This window comes from Diabrotica virgifera, chromosome 2 (genome assembly GCF_917563875.1).
Source record: "Diabrotica virgifera virgifera chromosome 2, PGI_DIABVI_V3a".
Classification (NCBI taxonomy): domain Eukaryota; kingdom Metazoa; phylum Arthropoda; class Insecta; order Coleoptera; family Chrysomelidae; genus Diabrotica; species Diabrotica virgifera.
In genome coordinates this window covers 101032589-101054425 of record NC_065444.1, presented here as the reverse complement: position 1 = coordinate 101054425, position 21837 = coordinate 101032589, and the positions used below count along the sequence as shown (strand labels likewise).

The following is a 21837-nucleotide window of genomic DNA, read 5'->3' as shown; positions in this document are numbered from 1 at the left end:
CGCCAGAAGCCCGACACGCGAGAATCCCGACAGGCCAAAATCCCGACATGCAACAATCCTCGCATAAGTAAAACTTCCGACCGCTACATTTTGAATATTTATTGTTTCCTTTTCAAATGCAATACCAAATCATATTATAGAGTATTGAAATTGAAAAATTAATTACTTACTAATAAGTACGGGTACTAATTATTATGTATTTTAAAAGAAAACATTATTAAATACTTCATTGTATAATATAAAAGCTATACTTACTCAAATGATAGGTTGTAAGTGACATGATAATATCTATTATATTATGAAAGTAAACTTGAATTTAGGATCGGATTATAATATATTATTGGACTATATATTGGCAAAAAAATAATTTAATTCATATACCCATGGTAGAAATTTTATTTAGAAAATTAGTTCATATTAAATGGTAAATACTTTTGTTTATAGTAACAAAAAATAAAAAACAGATGGCCATAAACAAAAAACAAGAAATAAATGTAATTATATGTCAAAAAGAAACTTATCAAACCTGTCGGGATTCTGGCGTATCGGGATTTTGGCCGTCGGGATTGTAGCTGTCGGGATTTTGGCTGTCGGAATTTTGGGGTAGACCCATTTCTAACTACGTATTCAATGCTAAAATAAACAATGTTGGTGCCAGCCCATCACCTTGTGTTATTTGAAATGGATCTGACCTTGTCTTATCTTTACCGAAGCCATTGTGTCTGTCATCATCATTCGGATGAGCATAACTAGTTGGGGTAGTATTTTAGTTCTATGGTTGTTTAAAGCCGACGAAATAGACATATATAGCATGTTCCCAGGATTTTCTTGAATCCTACTTAACTAACCGTGAATCGTTGGCAGATGGTTGATTTTTCTGGTCTAAATCCTGACTTATTTTCTCCGAGGACCTTCTCTATGAGGGGTCTATGGTTAAAAGTATACTGATACATATTTTATATCCACAACACAGCAAGGAGATTATTCTATAGCTAGTTTTGACAAAGAAAATGGTCGCCCTGTTTATATACTGGATAGACGATGCTTTTATTTCACTCTTTAGGCATTTTCTATTTCCTCATATTCTGCGTATCACCTCATATATATTTTTCGTATTACCCTTCCTGATGACTTAACCAATGCTGTGATTATTCCATCACATCTAGGGGTCTTGTTAATTTTCTGCAGTTTGATTGCTTTTTCAACTTCTATCGTTGAAGGTTTTGTTGTCTCATTCTGTTCATTTTCTGCTTCCCCCAATAGTTAATATTCTGTGTGCTCTACATGATGATTGTTAGAGTTTTCAGTCAGCAGTTTTTCAAAATATGTTTCCCTAATCTATTTATTTTTTTTTAGTGGTACTGGTTATTTCGCTGTTGCTATTCCTAAACAGATTAATTTTTGTTTTATATCCTTATTTTATTTCTTTGAACAATTCCATGTCCATTAATTGTTTGTTTATGTGTTTTCTCTTTTTTTGTCTACAAAGATTATTAACTTTACTACTCGTCTTTTGATCTCTAATGCCATTTTTTTCTCTAGTTCATCTAGAATACAGCTGAGCCACTAGGAATTTTTACTTTTATAAGTTTATTATACAATTATAATATTATAGATTAATTATATTAATATTTAAAAAAATTCTTTCAGTTACTAGTCCTCTACCTAAACCTTCAACAAAGGACATCAAAATGGATGGAGGTAATTATTAGGTTCATTAAAATTAGTAGTAGTAACCAAGGTTATGTTCGGTAATGTTAAATTTGTTTAATAGATTTAATATTTTTTAATTATTCTTTTATAACTTACACCTTTGTTATTTAGGCTACATGAATCTATCACCAATTCCAAACATACCATCAAGGAGCACAAAACCTCAAGAAATTAAATCAGAGTGTAAGTTGTTTGTTATTATTTACCGATTATTTATTTAATGCCTGGTTGCACCAACAGATATTAACCTTAAGACGTACCTTAAGCTTAAATATAAGTGTAAATCCTTATGCTGGTGCCACAATAGCGTCTAATGTCGTTAATTATTGCAATATTTGACATATTTATAATGCAAATAATGCGATAATTAACGGTATTAGATGCTAGTGTGGCCCCAATATTAAAGCATTAGCTGAGTTTAGCTAAGCTCGAGTTTAAGATCTATTGGTGCAACCAGGCATAAATGATCCAATCACAATCTTTTTATATACCTTTAGTTGGTAATCAATTAATAGAACTTAAAAAGAAAGGCCTATATAACTTAGAGTTACCTACAGAAGCAAAGCTTATTATGGTGCAACGTAAGTGAGCTGGGCTATGCTGAAGCTTAAGATTTATTGGTGTAACCAGGGATTATTTGTTGTTGTTTGTTTGGGTTTATATGTAACCAGGGATTAATAACGCTCTCTCTTTATAGTTATTCGCGTCGGATAATGGCTCTATCAGGGACGGATTAAAGGCAACAGGGTATATCAGTTCCATGGTATGGAGCTAAGCTCTCGATATGAACTACCGTGGTAGGTTTATTTCTAGATGAAATCTGGATAATGTAGATTAGACTGTTAATTTTCTGCAGAACAGTGTCCGGGCCTTCTAAGTTTCTTACGTTTGGGATTGTATGACCATAGTGGATCATCTCTTTCGAAAATTGTTCCGGTAACATGCATGACGAGCCTGCTCATTCTTCTCTTTATATCCTCGATGTACGTCAGGGATGAAGGTTCTTCTTCCCAGGGAATCAATCTTCGGAAAATAAGATCTTAAGGAAACTTCATTTCTCTTCAGGCGATCATCATCGATGGAGAATAACCAGTTGCTTCATGTTCGGAACTTTTATAGGCTAACAGAAAAGAGTAACTAAAGTATCCCAATTTTTTTATTATCAGCAAGAAACATTTAAAGTTATTGACAAACAGTTCTGTTACGGCAGATGGAGAGGCGTAGTGTGAATTTATTTAAAACCCAAGATTTTCGTTAATTTTTGCCATTATTCTGATTGAAATTTTTGTCCTTGATCAGAATGTACCTCTAAAGGAACTCCATGTATTGATACGACGTGTGTTATGAATGCGTCTGCTATAGTAGTCACTTCTTGATGTGAGTTAGAATTTCAGGCCATTTTAAAAAATATATTCCATTGCAAACATTAAGTATTTGTTTAATCTCTCTGTCATTGGAAGTGGACAGAAAATATTACTGTAAGTTGTTCAAAATGCTCACCGGAAAGATACTCTGCCATCTTACCACCACGTATTGTTTTAAGGCATTTTCTACCCTTACATGAATGGTATTTCTTGAACCCACCTTCTACATGTCGACGACAATTGATCCAGTAAAATCTGTTTCGAACTCTGGCTAGTGTTCTTTTTGCTCCAAAATGTTCTACATAAAGGCTGCTATGAAGTTCTTGCAACACAATTTTAATGTGTGATTTTGGCAATGCCACTTTTTGAACTGTAAGTAGGTACTCCATCGAGACTTTCCCATTTCCGATATAATAGAAAATTTTAAAGATACAGATATTCTACTGCATATCGAGTATACTGCATCGGCATGACTCATAGCTCTTGTCAAAATCCATAACCCCTATCTAAACTGTCATTTACCCCACCGTTGTCACCAATGTTACACTTTTGAAAATAATTTTATTCAAACATCAATAGTATTACAATACTTCTTTACAACTTTTACACAATGACTATTCAAAGTACTACTTTTCTTAAACTGTCAACTGCCTGTGTTTACATACATTTCCTGACGTTCCAGACCTTACTAGACATTTGGGAATTTTTAGATGATATCTGGAACATTCTAGATTTTTTAATACTTCTTTTTAGTGCTGTCATCAGTGGGGTACAACGGCCTCCTTTATTTAGATAGACTTCTCAAGTTTTTTAATCTATTTTGACCCGTAGAACACGAATTTTTTGGGTAACAGTTGATCCGGATGTCGATAAGATATATAAGTGTTATAAACAAAGAACTTGCAGAATTACATAACAGCGATTTTTCGCAAAACAAAACATTTTTTTGTATTTTTTGTGTTATTCTAAGCAAAAAATGTTCTTAAGTTTTTGCGAAGGATGCACAGTGTTCGAGGTAAGCACGGTTGAACTTAAAAAAAAAGAAAATCGAAAAATTGCAATTTTTAAACCCGAATAATTTTTGATTAAAAAATAAAATAGCAATTCTGCTTACCGCATTTGAAAGTTCAAGTCAAATTATACCGGTTTTGATTATTTGCATTGCTAAAAATTTATTTCTTTGTTGTTAAACAAAGCTATTAACAAATAGTGTTTAAGCGTTTTGTCGCGTACCCATTGCCCAATGCATGCGTTTTAATGCATGCTAGGTAGAATTAGTCTGTTTGCGGGCCCTTGCACTTGTACCTACTCGTTCGATTTTAAATGAGAGATGCATTGAAAACATCACTCAAGCACTATGTGTTTAGAGCTTTGTTTAAAAATAAAAAAATTAATTTTTAACAATGCGAATAATCAAAATCGGTATAATTTGACTTGAACTTTCAATTACTGCAAGCAAAATTGCTATTTTATTTTTTAATCAAAAGTTATTCGGGTTCAAAAATTGCAATTTTTCGATTTTTTGAAAGTTCACCCGCGTTTATCTCAAAAATTATGCATCCTACAAAAAACTTTTAAAACCATTTTTGCTTAGAATTACCCAAAAAATTAAAAAAAAATGTTTTGTTTTGCGAAAAATCGCTGTTCTGTAATTCTGCAAGTTCTTTGTTTATAACAATCTTATCGACATCCGGATCAACTGTTGGGTAGTCCATCTAAATAAAGGAGACCGTTTTCCCCCTCCTGGCGATTATTTTTCGTTAAAGGATTTTTTCTATATGGAATAAACCTCACGGAACTGTCGTAATAATATTGAAGCTCGGATAACAATGCAACTAAGTTACATTTGGTGCAACTAAGTCATAAAAACTGTACAAATTAGATCAATTTCCAAAAAAATTTAAAGTAATTGAATATTTGGAAATAAAAATATATCAAATGATATTCATAATGGTAGGGGAGCCCAAGCGGGGATTTTTGCAGTTACTCGAACGCGTCAGATTATCACATGGGGAGGAACCTTGTTTCCTGTAAATGTACCCCTACCATAAATTGGATGTTAATACAGGGAAGTTCGTTAAGGAGGGCCCGAAAAAAATTCTATCACTAGAAAAACTCCAAATTGTCAGATTAACATAAGGTAAGTGAAGTACATGCAGAACAGTGTATATTTCAAAAATCTGACGGTTTGATCAGGGCATAATGAAATGGGCGAGTCACAAAGTTTCACAAGAAAAAAGCGAATATTTCGAGAAATAAACGTCAAATCGAAAATCTAAAAATTACATGTCTAATATTTTTGAAGAATTTATCGAATAACATCAAACACGACCCCCACTGAGGTTACTTTAAAATCTTAAATAGGAGCCCCCATTTTTAATTGCAGATTTGGATTTCTTACGTAAAAATAATTAACCTTTATTCGAGCAATTTTTTCGACTTGTAGAAAAAGGGCGCTATAATCGGAAAAAGCTATTGTTGGACATGGAAAATTAAAATAAAAAATGGAAACCACTTAAATGAAAAACTTTACTTAATTTTTTTTTTGGTTTTAGGACCTAATCTACACAACCCAATTTAGTATAGGTACTTTCCTCCCCTACTATAATATAATGTTATAGTGCTATTATCGGACAAGTCAGCAAACGTTTTAATCCATTTTTTTCAGTCAGTGGTTACGGCCAAAACAAGCATTAAAAGCTTCATTTCAATATGCTTTGAAAAAAAATAATACATCTTCCTTTTAGTACTATATATTTTTATTATTTTAGTGGGTCCATCAATTCCGCCCTTACCTAGATCTAGGACGGTTTCTGAAGATAATTCTAGTCAAACAGAAAATCAGGAAAAGAGTAAGTTCTGTTTTTAGTTTAGTTTAATAGTGGGGTATCAAAAAAACGTATTTACTTATATATTTTTTAAAGTAAGAAATCCTTTCCAAAACCTCTAACAAACATATAGATACCATGTTGCTCCCAACTGTACCAAATAATCGTTCTCAACAATTTTCTTTTCAAATGGTTCAGGTCATCTGCATTTTTCTTCAGCAGAGTTTATATTCCACAAGGTTACGATAGGTCTTACTTGTTATAGGTATATTATTTTTTAAATCGGTCTTGCAGTCCGATCTCGGAAGACAGCAGTTTTATAAAAATAAACCTGGCAATTTCAATACGTCTTTTTATCTCGTGATTTTGGTCACTTGTTTCATTGATAAGGGTTCCCAAGTATTTGTATTCGTGTACTTTTTCAAGTTGGGTACCGTTTATTGTGATACTGGTGTCATTTATTGGATTCTTACTGAACGTCATAAAACTCATCTTTGAAAAGGTCATCTTTGAAACTATGAAGATTTTGATTGATAAGAAAAACCTTTTAATTAACAGGTTTTCTTATTCATATAAATAATAAATTATATAAATATTTCTTTTAGTTTCGATTAATTATATGAACCTACCACCAGTTCCTCCGAGATTACTAAACGATGGCGCAAAAACAAAAGAAGACATTTATATGAATCAACCTCAACTTCCACCTAGATTAAAAAAAGACGATGTAAAAATAAAAGAAGGTAAGAACTTACATAAGTGAAACAGTATAGATATTAATACATAAAAATATTCTCGTTATAGTTTCTATGAATTTCATGAATTTGCCACCTGTACCTCCCAGGCTAATAAAAGATAACGAAAAAGGTAAAATATCTTATTTTTAATAATAATTATTAAACTTATGAATATATAAATTCCATACACTGACTACCACATATTTTGGTAATATAGAGGTAGTCCCCCTCCTCTATCTTTTCTCCTTCGTTATGATGACGTAGTGGCGTCATGTAATTTGTTTGACTATTTCGTCCAATTGGACCGCGTTATGTAATAGCGGATTAAGCGCCAAAATGTAGTTTTGAGATAAATCGGTTTAAAGATTTTAAATTTGTTTTTGGTATTATTTCAAAAATATAGTACTGACATGTTTCATATTTAATATATTAATGCAAATGTAAATAGACTTTTACATGTGTTTAAAATTTTTTAAAAATAATTTATATTTTAAAAGTTATTCGATCAAATGTCGCTTAATTCGTTAATGATTTTTTAAGATATGCATGAGTTAAGATCCGAATACCGGATTAAGAGACATATTTGGCGCTTAATCTGATGTTTACTGACAAAGGATGTCTTTTAATTCGATATCTTAAACGTTAGTAAATATGTTATGTTTTGTAATAAAGAATTAACCGACTATTCGTGGCGCTTGATTCGTTATTACACTTACAAAGATGCGAATTTTTGTTTATGACAATGGATTATGTACCATTATTGGCGTTTAGTTCGATATTACAAATCCTAGTGTGAGATTTTTTTTAATAAAATAAAAAATGTCGCTTAATACAGGCATTTAAAAACAGCTTTTTTTAAATTTTTTACAAAAAACATAATTTTATACATAGATTTGCACCCTAGCTGCAAGATGGCACTATTATCTCGATTTTGGACTTTTGGCGGTTAATCCGTTATTACATAACGCGGTCCAATTATCTCTCTCCTATGCGTGTTATTTTGTTTCGGAGAATGAGTAGCCATATGACTGCAGTCATGCTTTATTTGGTCCAACCATCGAGGTAGTATGTACCTAGTAAAAACCTAAAGAGACTTACCTATTAACCTAAACTAGAAAAAGTTGGAAAAAGCATCATGTTAAGCAATTCGTCTTGTAAAAAAATCTTCGTTATTCAGTACTGTTACTTAAATTTGTTCCCTTGTGCATTTTTCCTGATTTTTATTGTAATTCTTGTAAGCTGTGGGCATTTTTCTTATTGTTAACTTTGAGAGACGATTGTTAAGAAAGAAAATATGCATTGTTTCGGAATAATTACAAGCTTATATTTTTCTTATAATTAACTATTTTCTATGGGAAATAAGCCACAATTATACTAAAAAAATGAATTTATTAACGTTTCGAAGCCCAAATCGGGTTTCGTTGTCAAAATACAAAATACTTCTTTATATTTTTCTTTCTACAAACTTTCTTTGGTAGTTATATACAAGACATGTTAAGGTAAAAAGTTCTAGTCACAGATTTAGCCGCTAATTGTTTATTAATTGTTTAAACAATAACAATTGTTTTGTATAAATCATTTGAAAAATTACGTTGAATTCATCATTTTCCTTGGATAAAATATGTTTCTATTTCCATTTCAGAATCCGAATATGGCATTACAATTTGAAAATTCAAAAATTTTGTGCTCTTATACAGTATGTCTGAGTAACTAGGAACCATAATATGGGAAACTTTTTTATTATCAATTTTACGAAAAAAAAGTTATTCTTCATAAAATGCTCTGCATGGTCTAAAATCTCAATTTTATATGAGTTATGTCAAAAATAGAATTTCGTTGAAGAGTAAAGTAGCCTGTTGTACCAAAAATTGTTATTATGAAATTCATATTTTTTTACATACCTCGTATAAAATTTATAAAATTTGATACCTGATGGTTGCATCTTAGATTTTATACGATGCAAAGTAGTTTATAAAGAATAGTTTTTTTTTTGTAAAACTGATAATAAAAAAGTTATCCAGTTAGTTATAATAGGTTCTAAGTTACGCAAACATACTGTATAATTTTCTCAAAAAGAAGTTGTTTAAATAATCTAGTGCATTTTAAAGACTATATACCTTAAGAGCATACAGTATAGCGATCAACAGGTAACAACAAACGCGGTCCAAGATTGCGGCTGTAATTTTGAATATTTTGTCGAGATATTTGGTAGACATATTCGTAATATAATAAAGAATGGCGGTACAGAGCCCAATTTCAGAAATATGTAAGTATGTGGAAATTACTCGATAAATAAATAAAATATTGCAAAAAGGAGCCTGTACCGCCATTAAGAAAGGCAAAAAAAATAAAAATCCACAAGGAAAAAGTTTTCCTGTAGTTAGGCGACAACCAATTAGACAAAGGTCCCAGTATACTGAAGTCGGAAGTCACAAAAGCAATACAACAAGCCAAAAACAATAAAGTACCTGGACCAGATCAAATCCCTGTTGAGCTACTTAAACTTTTGGATGAGGAAAGCCTTACCTACTTGACCACTTTCTTTAACAAAATTTACAACGAAGGAAAAATACCAGATGATTGGTAGGAGTCACTGCAGTGGCGGCTCGTGGCCTTGGAGACAGGGTCGGCAAGGTTTTTTGTCTCCTCATATAGGTATACCATCAAACTAAAAGGCTTAATTCATCATAGGAGATTTTGTTGTTTTTTGCTTTTTTTTTATTTGATGTACTTGAAATTCTCTCTTGTTTCATGGTGTTTCGACAATACGTGTTGATTCTTTTGAGACAAGGTAAATCCCGTTTTTTTAGGCAGAAATTGGTGGTAATAAGAAAATTGATAAACAGTTTGTTGTAATGAATTGCAGTACTTACTACATAGAATTATACATACACATTGTGCAACTTATCCCACTTTCTGAAAATATTTGGACCAGCATAATTTTTAAGTACCTAACTTGTAATAATAAATATCTTGGAAATTCTTTGGCGAACGTAACTTTTAAATTTTAAATCGTCAAAGAGGTCAAAAATTTGCAAATCTTCAAAATTCGAAAAACGAGTATCTATTTGCATATAATAGTAGGTATCCAAAATTTCAAGATATACTTACTCGTTTTTCGAGATATGTATCATGTCGTTGTCTTTTTTGGGGTGGTTCGGAAATATCAAGCGAATCCAAAACGTCACTGCGTATATATTGGAAACTACTATCATTACGAAAATCTCTGAGATTTTGCACCAGCTTTCGTATTCTATTTTTAGAATAAATAATGTCAGTTGACTGATTTTGAACAACAAGGAATATCTTGGGCAAACTTTGTCTTAAAAATATTTAAAAAAATATTGAAAGAGTCATTAGTATTTAATAAAGTTCTCAAACCGATTGCTTCACGGATCGAGGTATCGCCACTTTCAAAATCATCGCCTTCGATAATAAAATCAAAAACTTCCAAAAGCTGTTCACGAAAATCTACTACAGATACTAAAACTATAAGAGATAATCTGCTTAGATAAAACTAACCGAGATTTAAAATTTCATCGCGTCTGACAAACTGTTCGTTTTTTTTTCGAAACAAATTTGTTCTAAAGCAGTAATCCGTTTAGGTGAGCTAAACTGGCAAGAAAAGTCGATATTCTTTATTTTTTTACACGTATCATGTAAAACTAAATTCATTATATGCGCATATAATAATAGTGAGTAAATAAAGCTTGTGATGCAATAGTTTTAACTTTTGCCTGGAGACTATTCAATTCACCACTCATCACAGCAACGCCGTCATAAGATTGCCCCAGTTTGCCCTACCAATTTATTTTTGGTATAAAAAAATTTGAATCTGTTCTTTAAAACACCAAAAATATATTCCGCCTTATTGCTTTTACTCACATCTCTAAAACCTAAAAACCTCTCATAAATATTACCACGTAACGCGTATCGAACAAAATAATTGATAATAATTGTGAATGACATGATAATCAGAAGTTTCATCTACTTTCAGTGAAAAGCAAATGGTTTTCTAAATCTCAGATTCAACAACGTTATTCAAAATTTAATTATTTGATTATAATATGTATTATGTAGTTCATTCTGTATTACGAATACACTTCGAATCAGAAAGTAAATAGTTATTTCTAAAACAATTTTATTAATTCTCTATAATTACTTTGATTTTTAACAAATGCTTCGATCCATCATGTCCACTAAATGATAATTCCTGACAACTTAAAAAAATTTCAATATCAATTAAACGACGTAAAACGGCGTGAATATTTTTGACAATTTCTACCGATGCATGCTTCCAAATGAAACACCGACCGGCAGATCGAAATGTGCCGTACTTGGCGCGTAACCTGCCATGCCGTATCTTCTATTGCCCACGGAGAAAAGTAATGTTCGCTTGTTCATCGACTTGTTACGTCGTCGTTGAGTTTTACGTGTAAATTGTCAAGCTACGGATGTTAGGGACGGCTAGCCGAAAAGTCAGATAAATGGCTCGGATCATTGGTTTTTTGAGAAGTCTGTTATGCGCAGGGATCACTTAACGCTCGGATTGATCAAATTCTTTTAAAAACCATGAATAAAATTTAGTCTGTATTATCTGATAGATTTTTTTTTATTTCAGAGATACAAATATTTAAAAAATCTATATCTATAAATGTGTGGGTCGGCACTACCGACCCTGCCGACCCTGACCGGCCGCCACTGAGTCACTGTTTATAACATTACCAAAGAAAAGCAGGCCCACCAAATGCAGCGATTTTAGACTAATCAGTTTGATGAGTCAAACACTTAAGAAACTTTTACGTATTATACAAAACCGAGTATTCCTTCTGTGACACACTTGAACATGATACACTTTTCGATTGCCTGCAGGCAGCAGGACTTGACCACTACGATATAAGACTGCTGAAATACTTATACATATTACAATTAAGTAGCCTCTATTCAAATTGGAGACAGTCGTACTGAAAAACTACCGATAAAACGTGGAGTACGACAAGGTTGTGTTTTGTCACCCACACTTTTTAATCAGTACTCTGAAGAAATCTTTAGGGAGGGTTTGGATGGCAGACAAGAGGGAGTAAGGCTAGGCGGAGAAGTAATCAACAATATTAGATACGCTGACGATACAGCCATTCTCGACAAGACGCTACTAAATCTAGTCAGTGAAGCAAGTTATCGTAGAGGCCTTAAAATCAACATTTCAAAGACAAAGTGGATGGTAGTTGGAAAGATTAATATTGATCAAGGTCTCCTTTCTCTTGATGGAGAGGAGATAGAACGGGTAAATCATCTCAAGTACCTTGGCATGGCAGCTGGTTAAATGTAAATTGTGACTCTGGTGAAGAAATAATAACTAGGATCGAAATATCACGGAAGGCTTTCATGACCTGGAAACTGGTTTTATGTAACAGAAACCTGTCGATGAATATTCGAAAGAAGGTCCTGAAATTTTATGTGTGGTCTATCCTATTGTATGGTTGTGAGACATGGACGTACAATGGTGTGGCTGTACAGTAGAAGAGTTATTTCGCGCAGCAGCCGATAGAGAGAGGTTTCAGGAAATTGTAAACATGATGACGGCCAACGTCTGAATACAGACACGGCACCTAAAGAAGAAGAAACATTTCTTAACCAAATTACAAAAAGTTCTATATTGTTTAATTTTTTCCGAAGTCAAAATCTCTATTGACTCCCAGACTCCCATAATATAATTTCTGGATTTTCTCCAAAAAAAAAAACGATACAGAGAAGTTGATTTCTGAATGACTACATTTTTGTCTAATATTCTCTATTAAAATATATTTAGATTTTATTGTTTTTTTTCTTTATTTAAAACATTCTAATGTATGCATGGTAGAAGCAAATATGTGCAAATATGTGCATAAATAAATGGTATATTAAAAATTAGTGGAAAATGTTATCCAATTTTAAGATATGATAACTTTAACAGGCTTTAAAATATTCTTACAATTTTAGCATCATCAATATTGCCCTTATCAATTCCCCGAAAATCTGTAAAAAATAATTTGGATTCCCGAGAAGATCAGGAAACTGGTAAGTTTAAAATAATTAATTTACTAAATAATTGTACACTGATAAATTGAATAATTGATAAATTAAATGAACAATCCGATATGATACAATTTTAGCTAAACATGCCCCCATATTGGGCATGAAAATTGCGGCTTGGAACTTACATTCTGAGGAGTAAAAAATTAGTATCAAATTCTTCCCTATTAGTCATTTAACGTTATTTTTTTTTTCAAAATCCACAAGGAAAATAACGTCCTGTAGTTGGCTGTATACCATTTAACACAAAAAATTAGTACAATCCTTTATAAAAGGGATTTATAAATAAAGTATACCTTTTATGAAGGATTTTACTAGTTTTTTAAGTGAAAATTATTTTGTTAAAAATAACCCCATACATCGATAGAGAGACAAATTCTAAACAAAAATTGTTATATCAAGCTATTAAAATAAATAAATACTTTTTGACTTGTTAAAGATCAAGCATTCTAATTTTTCGTAAAAAATGCATATTTTATAATGATTTTTCATAAATAACTCAAAAACTATGAGTTATAGGTAATTGAAAGTAAATTTTTTCGGTTAGCACTCAATTATTGGTATTTAAGCAATGACGGGAAAATTAATGAAATTTTTAAAATTTACTTACATTGCAACAGTCCATAAAAAAATTTCAGATTGTTTCAGATTTCAGTTCTTGTGCCAAAAATGTCAATTAAATTTTTATTTGTAGAATATGGCTATCTGGAAAATATCATGCCAACTCCAAGTAGAAATGTTGAAAGAAAAGCCAGCTTAAAAGAACTTAACGATATACATGCAACATATGTGAGTAAATTTGTTGTATACATTTGGTGGCGGTTATATATTTGACTTATTTGACATCCAATCTAGTTAGTAAAATAAATCAATTTTGGGTTAATAAGCATATAGGTATTCTTCTTTAAATGCCGTCTCCCAATCGGATATCATCATTACTATCTTTACTCTATCTACCGCTGCTCTGAAGAGTTATATGGAACTGGATTTAAACCAGTCCCTTAAATCATTCAACCAGGAAACTCTTCTTCTTTCTATACTCCTTCCTCCTCTTATCGCTCTCTGTATTATCAGTCTTAGCAGTTTATATCGTTGCTCATTACGTGTCCCAGATATTGTGGACACGCGCCAACTCGTAACTTTTAATGAAAAACATTTTCAGATTAACATGTACACCGGCCAATTCGTAACTTTTCTACTACCTAAACCTGCCAACTCGAAACCGTCTACAGGTGAATTCGAAACCATGGATTAAATCTAATACCTCAGGTAGTTATGTTAAAACGTAAGAAATAAATTTGAACAGTAACGAATTAAGCCAACACGGGGCCTATCGCAAATGTATACCTTTCATTAATGTTTATTGATAAACAAACCTCCGATTCTATTTTACTTTAACTCATTTTAAAGCTATTTCAATAAACTAATCGGTTCTTTTTTCAGTTTTTTGGTAAAATGTGGTAACTTATAAAAGAAAATTCTTAAAATCGGCTATTTTCATTTAAATTGTCAATAAATAAATAAATAAATTGACAAAAAATTAGTCAGATTTACATAAATTTTGTTATTATATCCATATAGAAATTAAAACAATTGTTACATACTATAGTAGTTACACTGAGTGTCATAAAAACCGTGTACTGTTAAATACTCATTTCTTTAAGCTATTTCACGTAATATCGAGATTCGAGATAGAAGTTTTATTTTTACATAGGTTATTAAGGTTTAACTAACTTAATTTATAGTTTTATAAGCAACAATTAAGTACAGCAAGATTTATAAAACCTTGTTTAAATTGTTTTACACATGTACTATAATGCGGTTATCTTAAATTTTGTTTTAAGTGCTTTTCTTCTTACTGGTAGACAATAAATAGCAAAAATTAGCATTTTTGACATCAAATTTTTGATAACCAACATAAGTGTTTGTTACTACTTAAAATAGATATTAAAAAAAACTTACCGTCGGTATAACGGTTGCCTTCCAACCAGATGCAGAACAGTTCCATAAATGTTTTCCACTTTTTAGCACTTTCTTTAAGTGAAATTTAAAATTATTTACCACCAATAACTTATACCCACATTCACTCATTACGAAATCTGTTACAAGAATTTCAGCCATTTTCAGAAAATTTATTTGGATTTTCTCTAGTAACTCTTCCAAGAGAAAGTACATACATGATGGATACCTTTTACACCACTTCAAAGAGGGTAATTTATGCAGGTACATACCTGGAATAACGGTATTAGATTATCAACATTACTTAAAAAATGAAAGTTACAAATTCACCGGTAGTTAGTGGTTCATCGAAAAATTACCTGCACGCCAGAGTTACCAGTTGGCCTGTAATTAGGATGGGGGATTAAAATAGTTACGAATTCACAGGGACCCGATATTGTAACTTTCTTATTTTTATTGTGTTTATTATTTCGTGTTCTTTGCCCATTTCTCGCAATATTTACGTGTTAGTTTTATTTTATTAGTTATATTATAGTTTTATTTTTCTGTATCCATACCATTCTAAGCGTCCTCCTGTAACACCACATTTCAAAGGACTGGAGCTTATTTATATGTTCTTACTTCAATGTCCAGCTTTCAAGTTCATATTGCAATATTGAATACACGTAACATCTCAGAGCTTTTACTCTCAGATTCCTCAGACCATTCGATTGAATTTTCATATTGGGTTTTTAGTAACTTAGAAAGTTTCCCATATTCAAAGAGGCTGCTCTTGATTGCTCTATTCTTGATCGAAATTTGGATTCCGTATTTAGATCTTCAGTAATCCAGACTCCTAAATATTTTATTTTGGCCTATCGTTAATATCTTCATTCTTCTTCGTTCTTCATCCAGATATCGTTAATATCTGGATCCTTGTTATGACTTTACCTACATGATAAAATTGGTTCTTATTTTCCTTATGTTATGTTCCCATGGTTAGATATTTCTCATTTTCAGCGATAACGACGTTTGCATCTGTCGTCTGTATCGATGTATCGTCAACATAACAAATGCTATTTATGGTTTCATCATTTCATCAATACACATTCTGAGATTATATCTTTTTTATTAAATATTAATATTTTATAGGAAATGGAAGAAGCATCAAGTAATACAAATATAACAACACCAATCGTCAAAAAAGATTTGCTAACGAAAGAAAATGAATTTGAAATTAGCCAATTGATTACAAATATTCCAATTAATAATATAGACCTTGGACCATTCCAGAAAAAACAATTATTTACAATTTTGGAACCTATTAAGAGTGAAGGAATATTATTTTTGTTTAAAAATTTGCTTATTATAACGACAGTGGATGATGTAAGTAATGTATTTCCTACTTTATTTTCAATTTTCTACCAATCAACCGAGTGATGAGTTTTTAAATACAATGGCAAGGGATTATCATATAACAAAAAGCTATAATTGCCCAAAATACATTATAAGTAGGTATTTTTTTCAGTGATTAGCGGATAGCACTCTTCTACAATTTCAGTAGAGGATAGAAGGGAACAGGTCCGATCTTTTTTCCACACAATCCACATTTACTCCTTCCTACCTCATACTCCAGACTAGAAAGACATTCTCGACAAAGGGTAGCAGTGACCGTCAGTAACAAGCAGAGTTGCCAGATGTGATTTTATAAATTCCCCATTTAGAAACTGAATTTCCCTCAAATTGAAGTTCAAATCCCACAAATTTAAATTTGTGAAGCATTTTAATAAATTAGTAGTCAAATGTACAGAACATTAAACTAAAATTATACTACTTATCAACAGAGGGCCCCGGAAATAATTCATAGGTCCTATCGTCTTCGATTATAATATAATATTATAAGAGTATAATATACAGCTCTATGTATATTCGCAAATTTAATTTACCATGACTTCTTAAAATCTTCTATAATTGTCCAGTCTATCGTCTTCGATTATAATATAATATTATAAGTAGTGTTGCCCAAAATCGGTCTTGGTCTTGCAGTCTTGGTCTTGTTCTTGCGTTTTAGCAAGACCAAGACCAAGACCAAGACCGACCGTGCAAGACTTGAGCAAGAACAAGACTAAGCCTGCGAGACTCTTGCGTCTTGCAGTTTGAGTGTCGTTTTATGGAATAATACAGGGTGTAACAAAAATACAGGTCATAAATTTAATCACATATCCTGGGACCAAAAATAGTTCGATTGAACCTAACTTACCTTAGTACAAATGTGCATATAAAAAAAGTTGCAGCCCATTGAAGTTATAAAATGAAAATCGATTTTTTCCAATATATCGAAAACTATTGGAGATTTTTTATTGAAAATGAAGATGTGCCATTTTTATGGCAGTAGTATTTTAAGAAAAAATTATAGTGAAATTTAGACACCCCATAAAAATTTTATGGGGCTTTGCTTCCTTTAAACCCCCCAAACTTTTGTGTACGTTTCAATTTGATTATAATTGTGGTACCATTAGTTAAACACAATGCTTTAAAAACTTCTTTGCCTCTTGTTACTTTTTAAAAAAAGTCAGTATTTGTCGAGATATTTTGCATATTATTTGTCAAATCCACCACATATTTGTATATGGCCACGTATATGTTATGTTCATCTGTGATATGGCTAAGTACGATTATGGAGACTTGATAATAATAGGAAAATTTATTTATGATTTAAATTTTTAGGTATATTTTGAACCATACTAAAAAGGAAGTCACATCTCGATAAAATGTGCCTTATCGAAAAAATACAAAGAAGCAAAAAAGTTTTAAAAACACTGTGCTTAACTAATGGTATTGCAGTAATAGTTTAATTGGAACGTACACAACCATTTGGGAGGTTTAAAGGAACAAAACCCCCATAAAATCTCTACGTAAACATATTAGAAAAGAAGCCGCAACTCGATAAAAACTGCCTTGTCGAAAAAATACTCAGGACCAAAAAGTTTTAAAAATATTGAATTTAACTAATAGTATCACAATAATAATTTAATTGGAACGTACACAAAAGTTTGGGTGGGTTTAAGGGAATAAAACTTCCATGACATTTTTATGGGGTGCACAAATTTCACTATAATTTTTCTTTAAAATATTCCTGCCATAAAAATGCCACATTTCCATTTTCAATAAAAAGTCTCTAATAGTTTTCGATATATTGCAAAAAATCGATTTTCATTTTGTAACTTCAAAGGGCTGTAACTTTTTCTATGTGCATATTTGTACTAAGGTAAGTTAGTTTCATTCGAACTATTTTTGGTCCTAGAATAGGTGATTTAATTTATGACCTGTATTTTTGTTACACCCTGTATATTAGTTCGGGTATATGCTTAGAGACTATGAGATACAAAAAAATATGTAACAAAAATTTGGAAAATTGGATTTATCAGCATTATGAACAATACGATGAACATACATACCGAATTAAAAATATGAACACTTATTTATTGGATACGTACTCAGAGGTCATAATAAATTATTATACAATGTAAAAATAAAATATTTCATTCTTTCCTAATATCAGACGACGCCTTCGCTCCGAAATTAATTACAATTGAGCAATTGTCTAGATTTTGAGATAACAACCTTTCATAAAATAATCTTCTTGTGTTGTGTGACGCCGACACGACAGTATAATAATATCGCATTGAAACTTTTAAAGAAGTATGTCACCTATAAGGTGATAAAAAATAAAATACGAATACCATATCCACTGTTACGAAAAAAAAAGGGGGTAGTTCCCTGGGTTGGCTGTATACCTTATAGTTAAACAAACTGGAACATGAAGTAAAAACCACTTCTATGTAAAAGGTATATTTACTAAAAATTTTTAGAATCCCAATGGATTCAATAAAATGAGTTCATCAGAACGTTTTCAAACCTATCGGTCCATCATCAGTGAATCTAAAATCAAATAAGTAATCCCACTATTAAAATTGAAAAGATGGTTGAAATTGTGAAAGTTAAAAATGTGGTTATGATTACTTACTTGAATACTTGCAAAATAGCCCCATAACCAAACAATGGTTGTGATTATAAATAAATCTACATTATGTTAAAATAAATTTAAAATGGCTAAACGCCGATGTTCAGGGATTAAACCTCTGGGAACATGGTGAAACTCTACCCGAGGACCCAATCAACCATCTTCGGTCAACGATGACTACTAAGTGTCAAAGCTGTGTAAGGAAATGCTTGATGTGACATTGACAGTTGAGGAAGAAGGTAGGTACCTTTTACATAGAAGTGGTTTTTACTTCATGTTCCAGTTTGAATAACAAATGATCATTAAAAAGTGTCTGCTCCCATTGTTTAATAATATACAGGGCGAGTTTCGCATTTTGACAGAAATTTGTATTTGTCATAATTTTTGAACGGTCAGATCGACGTGTCTCTTATTTTGGCCAATTATTACATTATTACCACCTAGTCAACTGATTTATTCAAACTAGAAAAAAATCAGGTCCAGCTTTAAAAAAATTAGTTCGTTTGGGTCTTAGAAAAAATTTCACCCTGTATACGCTTTTTGAAAACTCTAATATGAATTTTACAAATTAGGTAAATAAGCAATTAAAATGGCATATTTATTTTTTCCGCACACGATTACTTAATTTTGTATAAAAAAATCAAATTTGACTATAAATTAAAAGTTTGGTAAAGTGAACCATAGATTTAACAAAATTAACTTTTATTCCCAAAATTAATTTCTTTTGAAAAACTAGAAAAAAGTCAGGCCCGGATTTAAAAAATAAGTTCGTTTTGGTCTTAGAAAAAATTTCACCCTGTATACGCTTTTTGAAAACTCTAATATGAATTTTACAAATTAGACAAATAGGCAATTAAAATTGCATATTTATTTTTTCCCCACACGATTACTTAATTTTTTATAAAAAAAATCAAATTTGAATATGAATAATTAAAAGTTTGGTAAAGTGAACAATTGATTTAAAAAAAAATAACTTTTATTAAAAAAAATGAATTTTTTTTTGAACAAATATTTAATTTATGTTACCACCAAATCAACTGATTTATTCAAACTAGAGAAAATCAGGCCCGAATTTAAAAAATTTGTTCATTTGGGTCTTAGAAAAAATTTCACCCTATATACGTTTTTTAAAAACTCTAATATGAATTTTACAAATAAGACAAATAGGCAATTAAAATGTCATATTTATTTTTTCCCCACACGATTACTTAATTTTTTATTAAAAAATCAAATTTGACTTTTCATAAAAAGTTTGGCAAAGTTTTTGCATAGATTTAAAAAAATTAATTTTTTTTACAAAAATTAATTTACAAAAACAACGTGTTTCTTAAAATTAAAAGTTTTACCATTTCTTTTTTTTCTATAACACGTCTAGATGGAAAACTCCCCATAACACTTCTTTTGGACTCTATAGTTTAACACAGACGTGATTAAATAGATAAATTTTAAATTTTTTCACTTAATTTTTGCGATTTAACTTTGCAATTCACTAGTCTGCACCTTATATTTTTAAAAATTCATAACTTTTACGAGAAGAAGACTGAAAGTCTACAACAATTTTCATAGTCTTCACAATGGTAAGAGATATGTGCTGTAATAATTTCAGAAAAAAAAATAATGAAATGGGACAGAGTTGTAGCGAGTTAAACCGTGATTTCGTTTTTTTTTTCATTTGTAGGTTAAAATTCCGATTTTGACAAATTTGATTTTTTTTATAAAAAATTAAGTAATCGTGTGGGGAAAAATAAATATGCCATTTTAATTGCCTATTTGCTTAATTTGTAAAATTCATATTAGAGTTTTCAAAAAGCGTATACAGGGTGAAATTTTTTTTAAGACCAAAACGAACTAATTTTTTAAATCCGGGCCTGATTTTCTCTAGTTTGAATAAATCAGTTGATTGGATGGTAACATAAATTAAATATTTGTTCAAAAAAAATTAATTTTTGTAATAAAACTTAATTTTTTTAAATCTATGGTTCACTTTACCAAACTTTTAATTCATAGTCAAATTTGATTTTTTTTTATAAAAAATTAAGTAATTGTGTGCGGAAAAAATAAATATGCCATTTTAATTGCCTATTTGTCTAATTTGTAAAATTCATATTAGAGTTTTCAAAAAGCATATACAGGGTGAAATTTTTTCTAAAACTCAAACGAACTAATTTTTTAAAGCCGGACCTGATTTTTTTCTAGTTTTAATAAATCAGTTGATTAGGTGGTAATAGTGTAACGATTAGCCAAAATAAGAGACACATCGATCTGACCGTTCAAAAATTATGACGAATAAAATTTCTGTCAAAATGCGAAACTGGCCCTATATGTGGTTAAACAATGGGCGCAGACACTTTTTAATGGTCATTTGTTATTCCCCATAGGAGCCTCTATACGAGGTAGGAGTATGTACAGTTCCTCATGACTCACCCTGTATACGCCATATTTTTCACTTTTTTTATAAGCTATATTTTTTCTAAGAATATTTTTTTCGATAACATACTTACTTTTTGAGGTGTGTTTGCGAGAAACCGTCTCAAAACGTGTTTTTTTTTTAATTAACATATTCACTCACAAATAACTCGAAAAGTATTGACTTGGTGAAAAAATTCTAGAACTTGAAGGTTGCTTAGAATTAGTCAGTTTATTAAATTCCGGACTTATCTTGAACGTATGTTTTTCACATCACCCGAGAAGGGATGAAACACCCCTAGGGCAGAAACGCACATCGGTACAATAGGTGTCACTTTTTTTGTTTGACATGTTAGCTATGTGTATGCCAAATTTCATCTCAATCCGAGCAGTTCTTTAAAATTTACAGCAAAAACCGTGAGTAAATGGACTATAAATTAGTTTGAGTTTTTATGATATATTTTATGATATATGATGATTTATATTTAATTTTTTGGGAGGGGGCCCGCATCCCAACTGGAACCAGGGCCCGCTGATCTATCAGTACGCCACTGCTCCTCTACTACGACTGTGCTCGCGTGATCTTCAAATGTACCACTCGTTTCTCGTTCACCTTTCGATGTTTTGTCGTACCAAGTGTCCTACCCAGTTCCGTTTCATTTGCCTTTTTAAATTACATCTTCCACCTTCGTCCTGCTTCGCAGGTCCTTTCTACCCCATATTTTTTTCTCTGATTCTGGCTTTGGTTTAGAACT

General features: G+C 31.2%; 1 protein-coding gene across 9 annotated transcripts in view; it reads left to right on the top strand.

Annotated features, from left to right (window-relative positions):
• LOC114343928 (uncharacterized) overlaps nucleotides 1–21837 on the top strand; it is a 215803-nt gene that overhangs the window by 126525 nt on the left and 67441 nt on the right. For 8 of the 9 annotated variants that reach the window (XR_007696454.1, XM_050643896.1, XM_050643895.1 and 5 more), the window contains 8 exons: nucleotides 1651–1701; nucleotides 1825–1896; nucleotides 5849–5929; nucleotides 6511–6648; nucleotides 6710–6772; nucleotides 12622–12699; nucleotides 13409–13503; nucleotides 15805–16038. Coding sequence is in view for 8 of the 9 variants with exons in the window: in XM_050643896.1 (XP_050499853.1) it covers nucleotides 1651–1701; nucleotides 1825–1896; nucleotides 5849–5929; nucleotides 6511–6648; nucleotides 6710–6772; nucleotides 12622–12699; nucleotides 13409–13503; nucleotides 15805–16038 (812 nt within the window). In the remaining variant the exon portion in view is untranslated. The remainder of the gene's footprint in view (nucleotides 1–1650; nucleotides 1702–1824; nucleotides 1897–5848; nucleotides 5930–6510; nucleotides 6649–6709; nucleotides 6773–12621; nucleotides 12700–13408; nucleotides 13504–15804; nucleotides 16039–21837) is intronic. The other variant, XM_050643899.1, reaches the window with a different exon arrangement.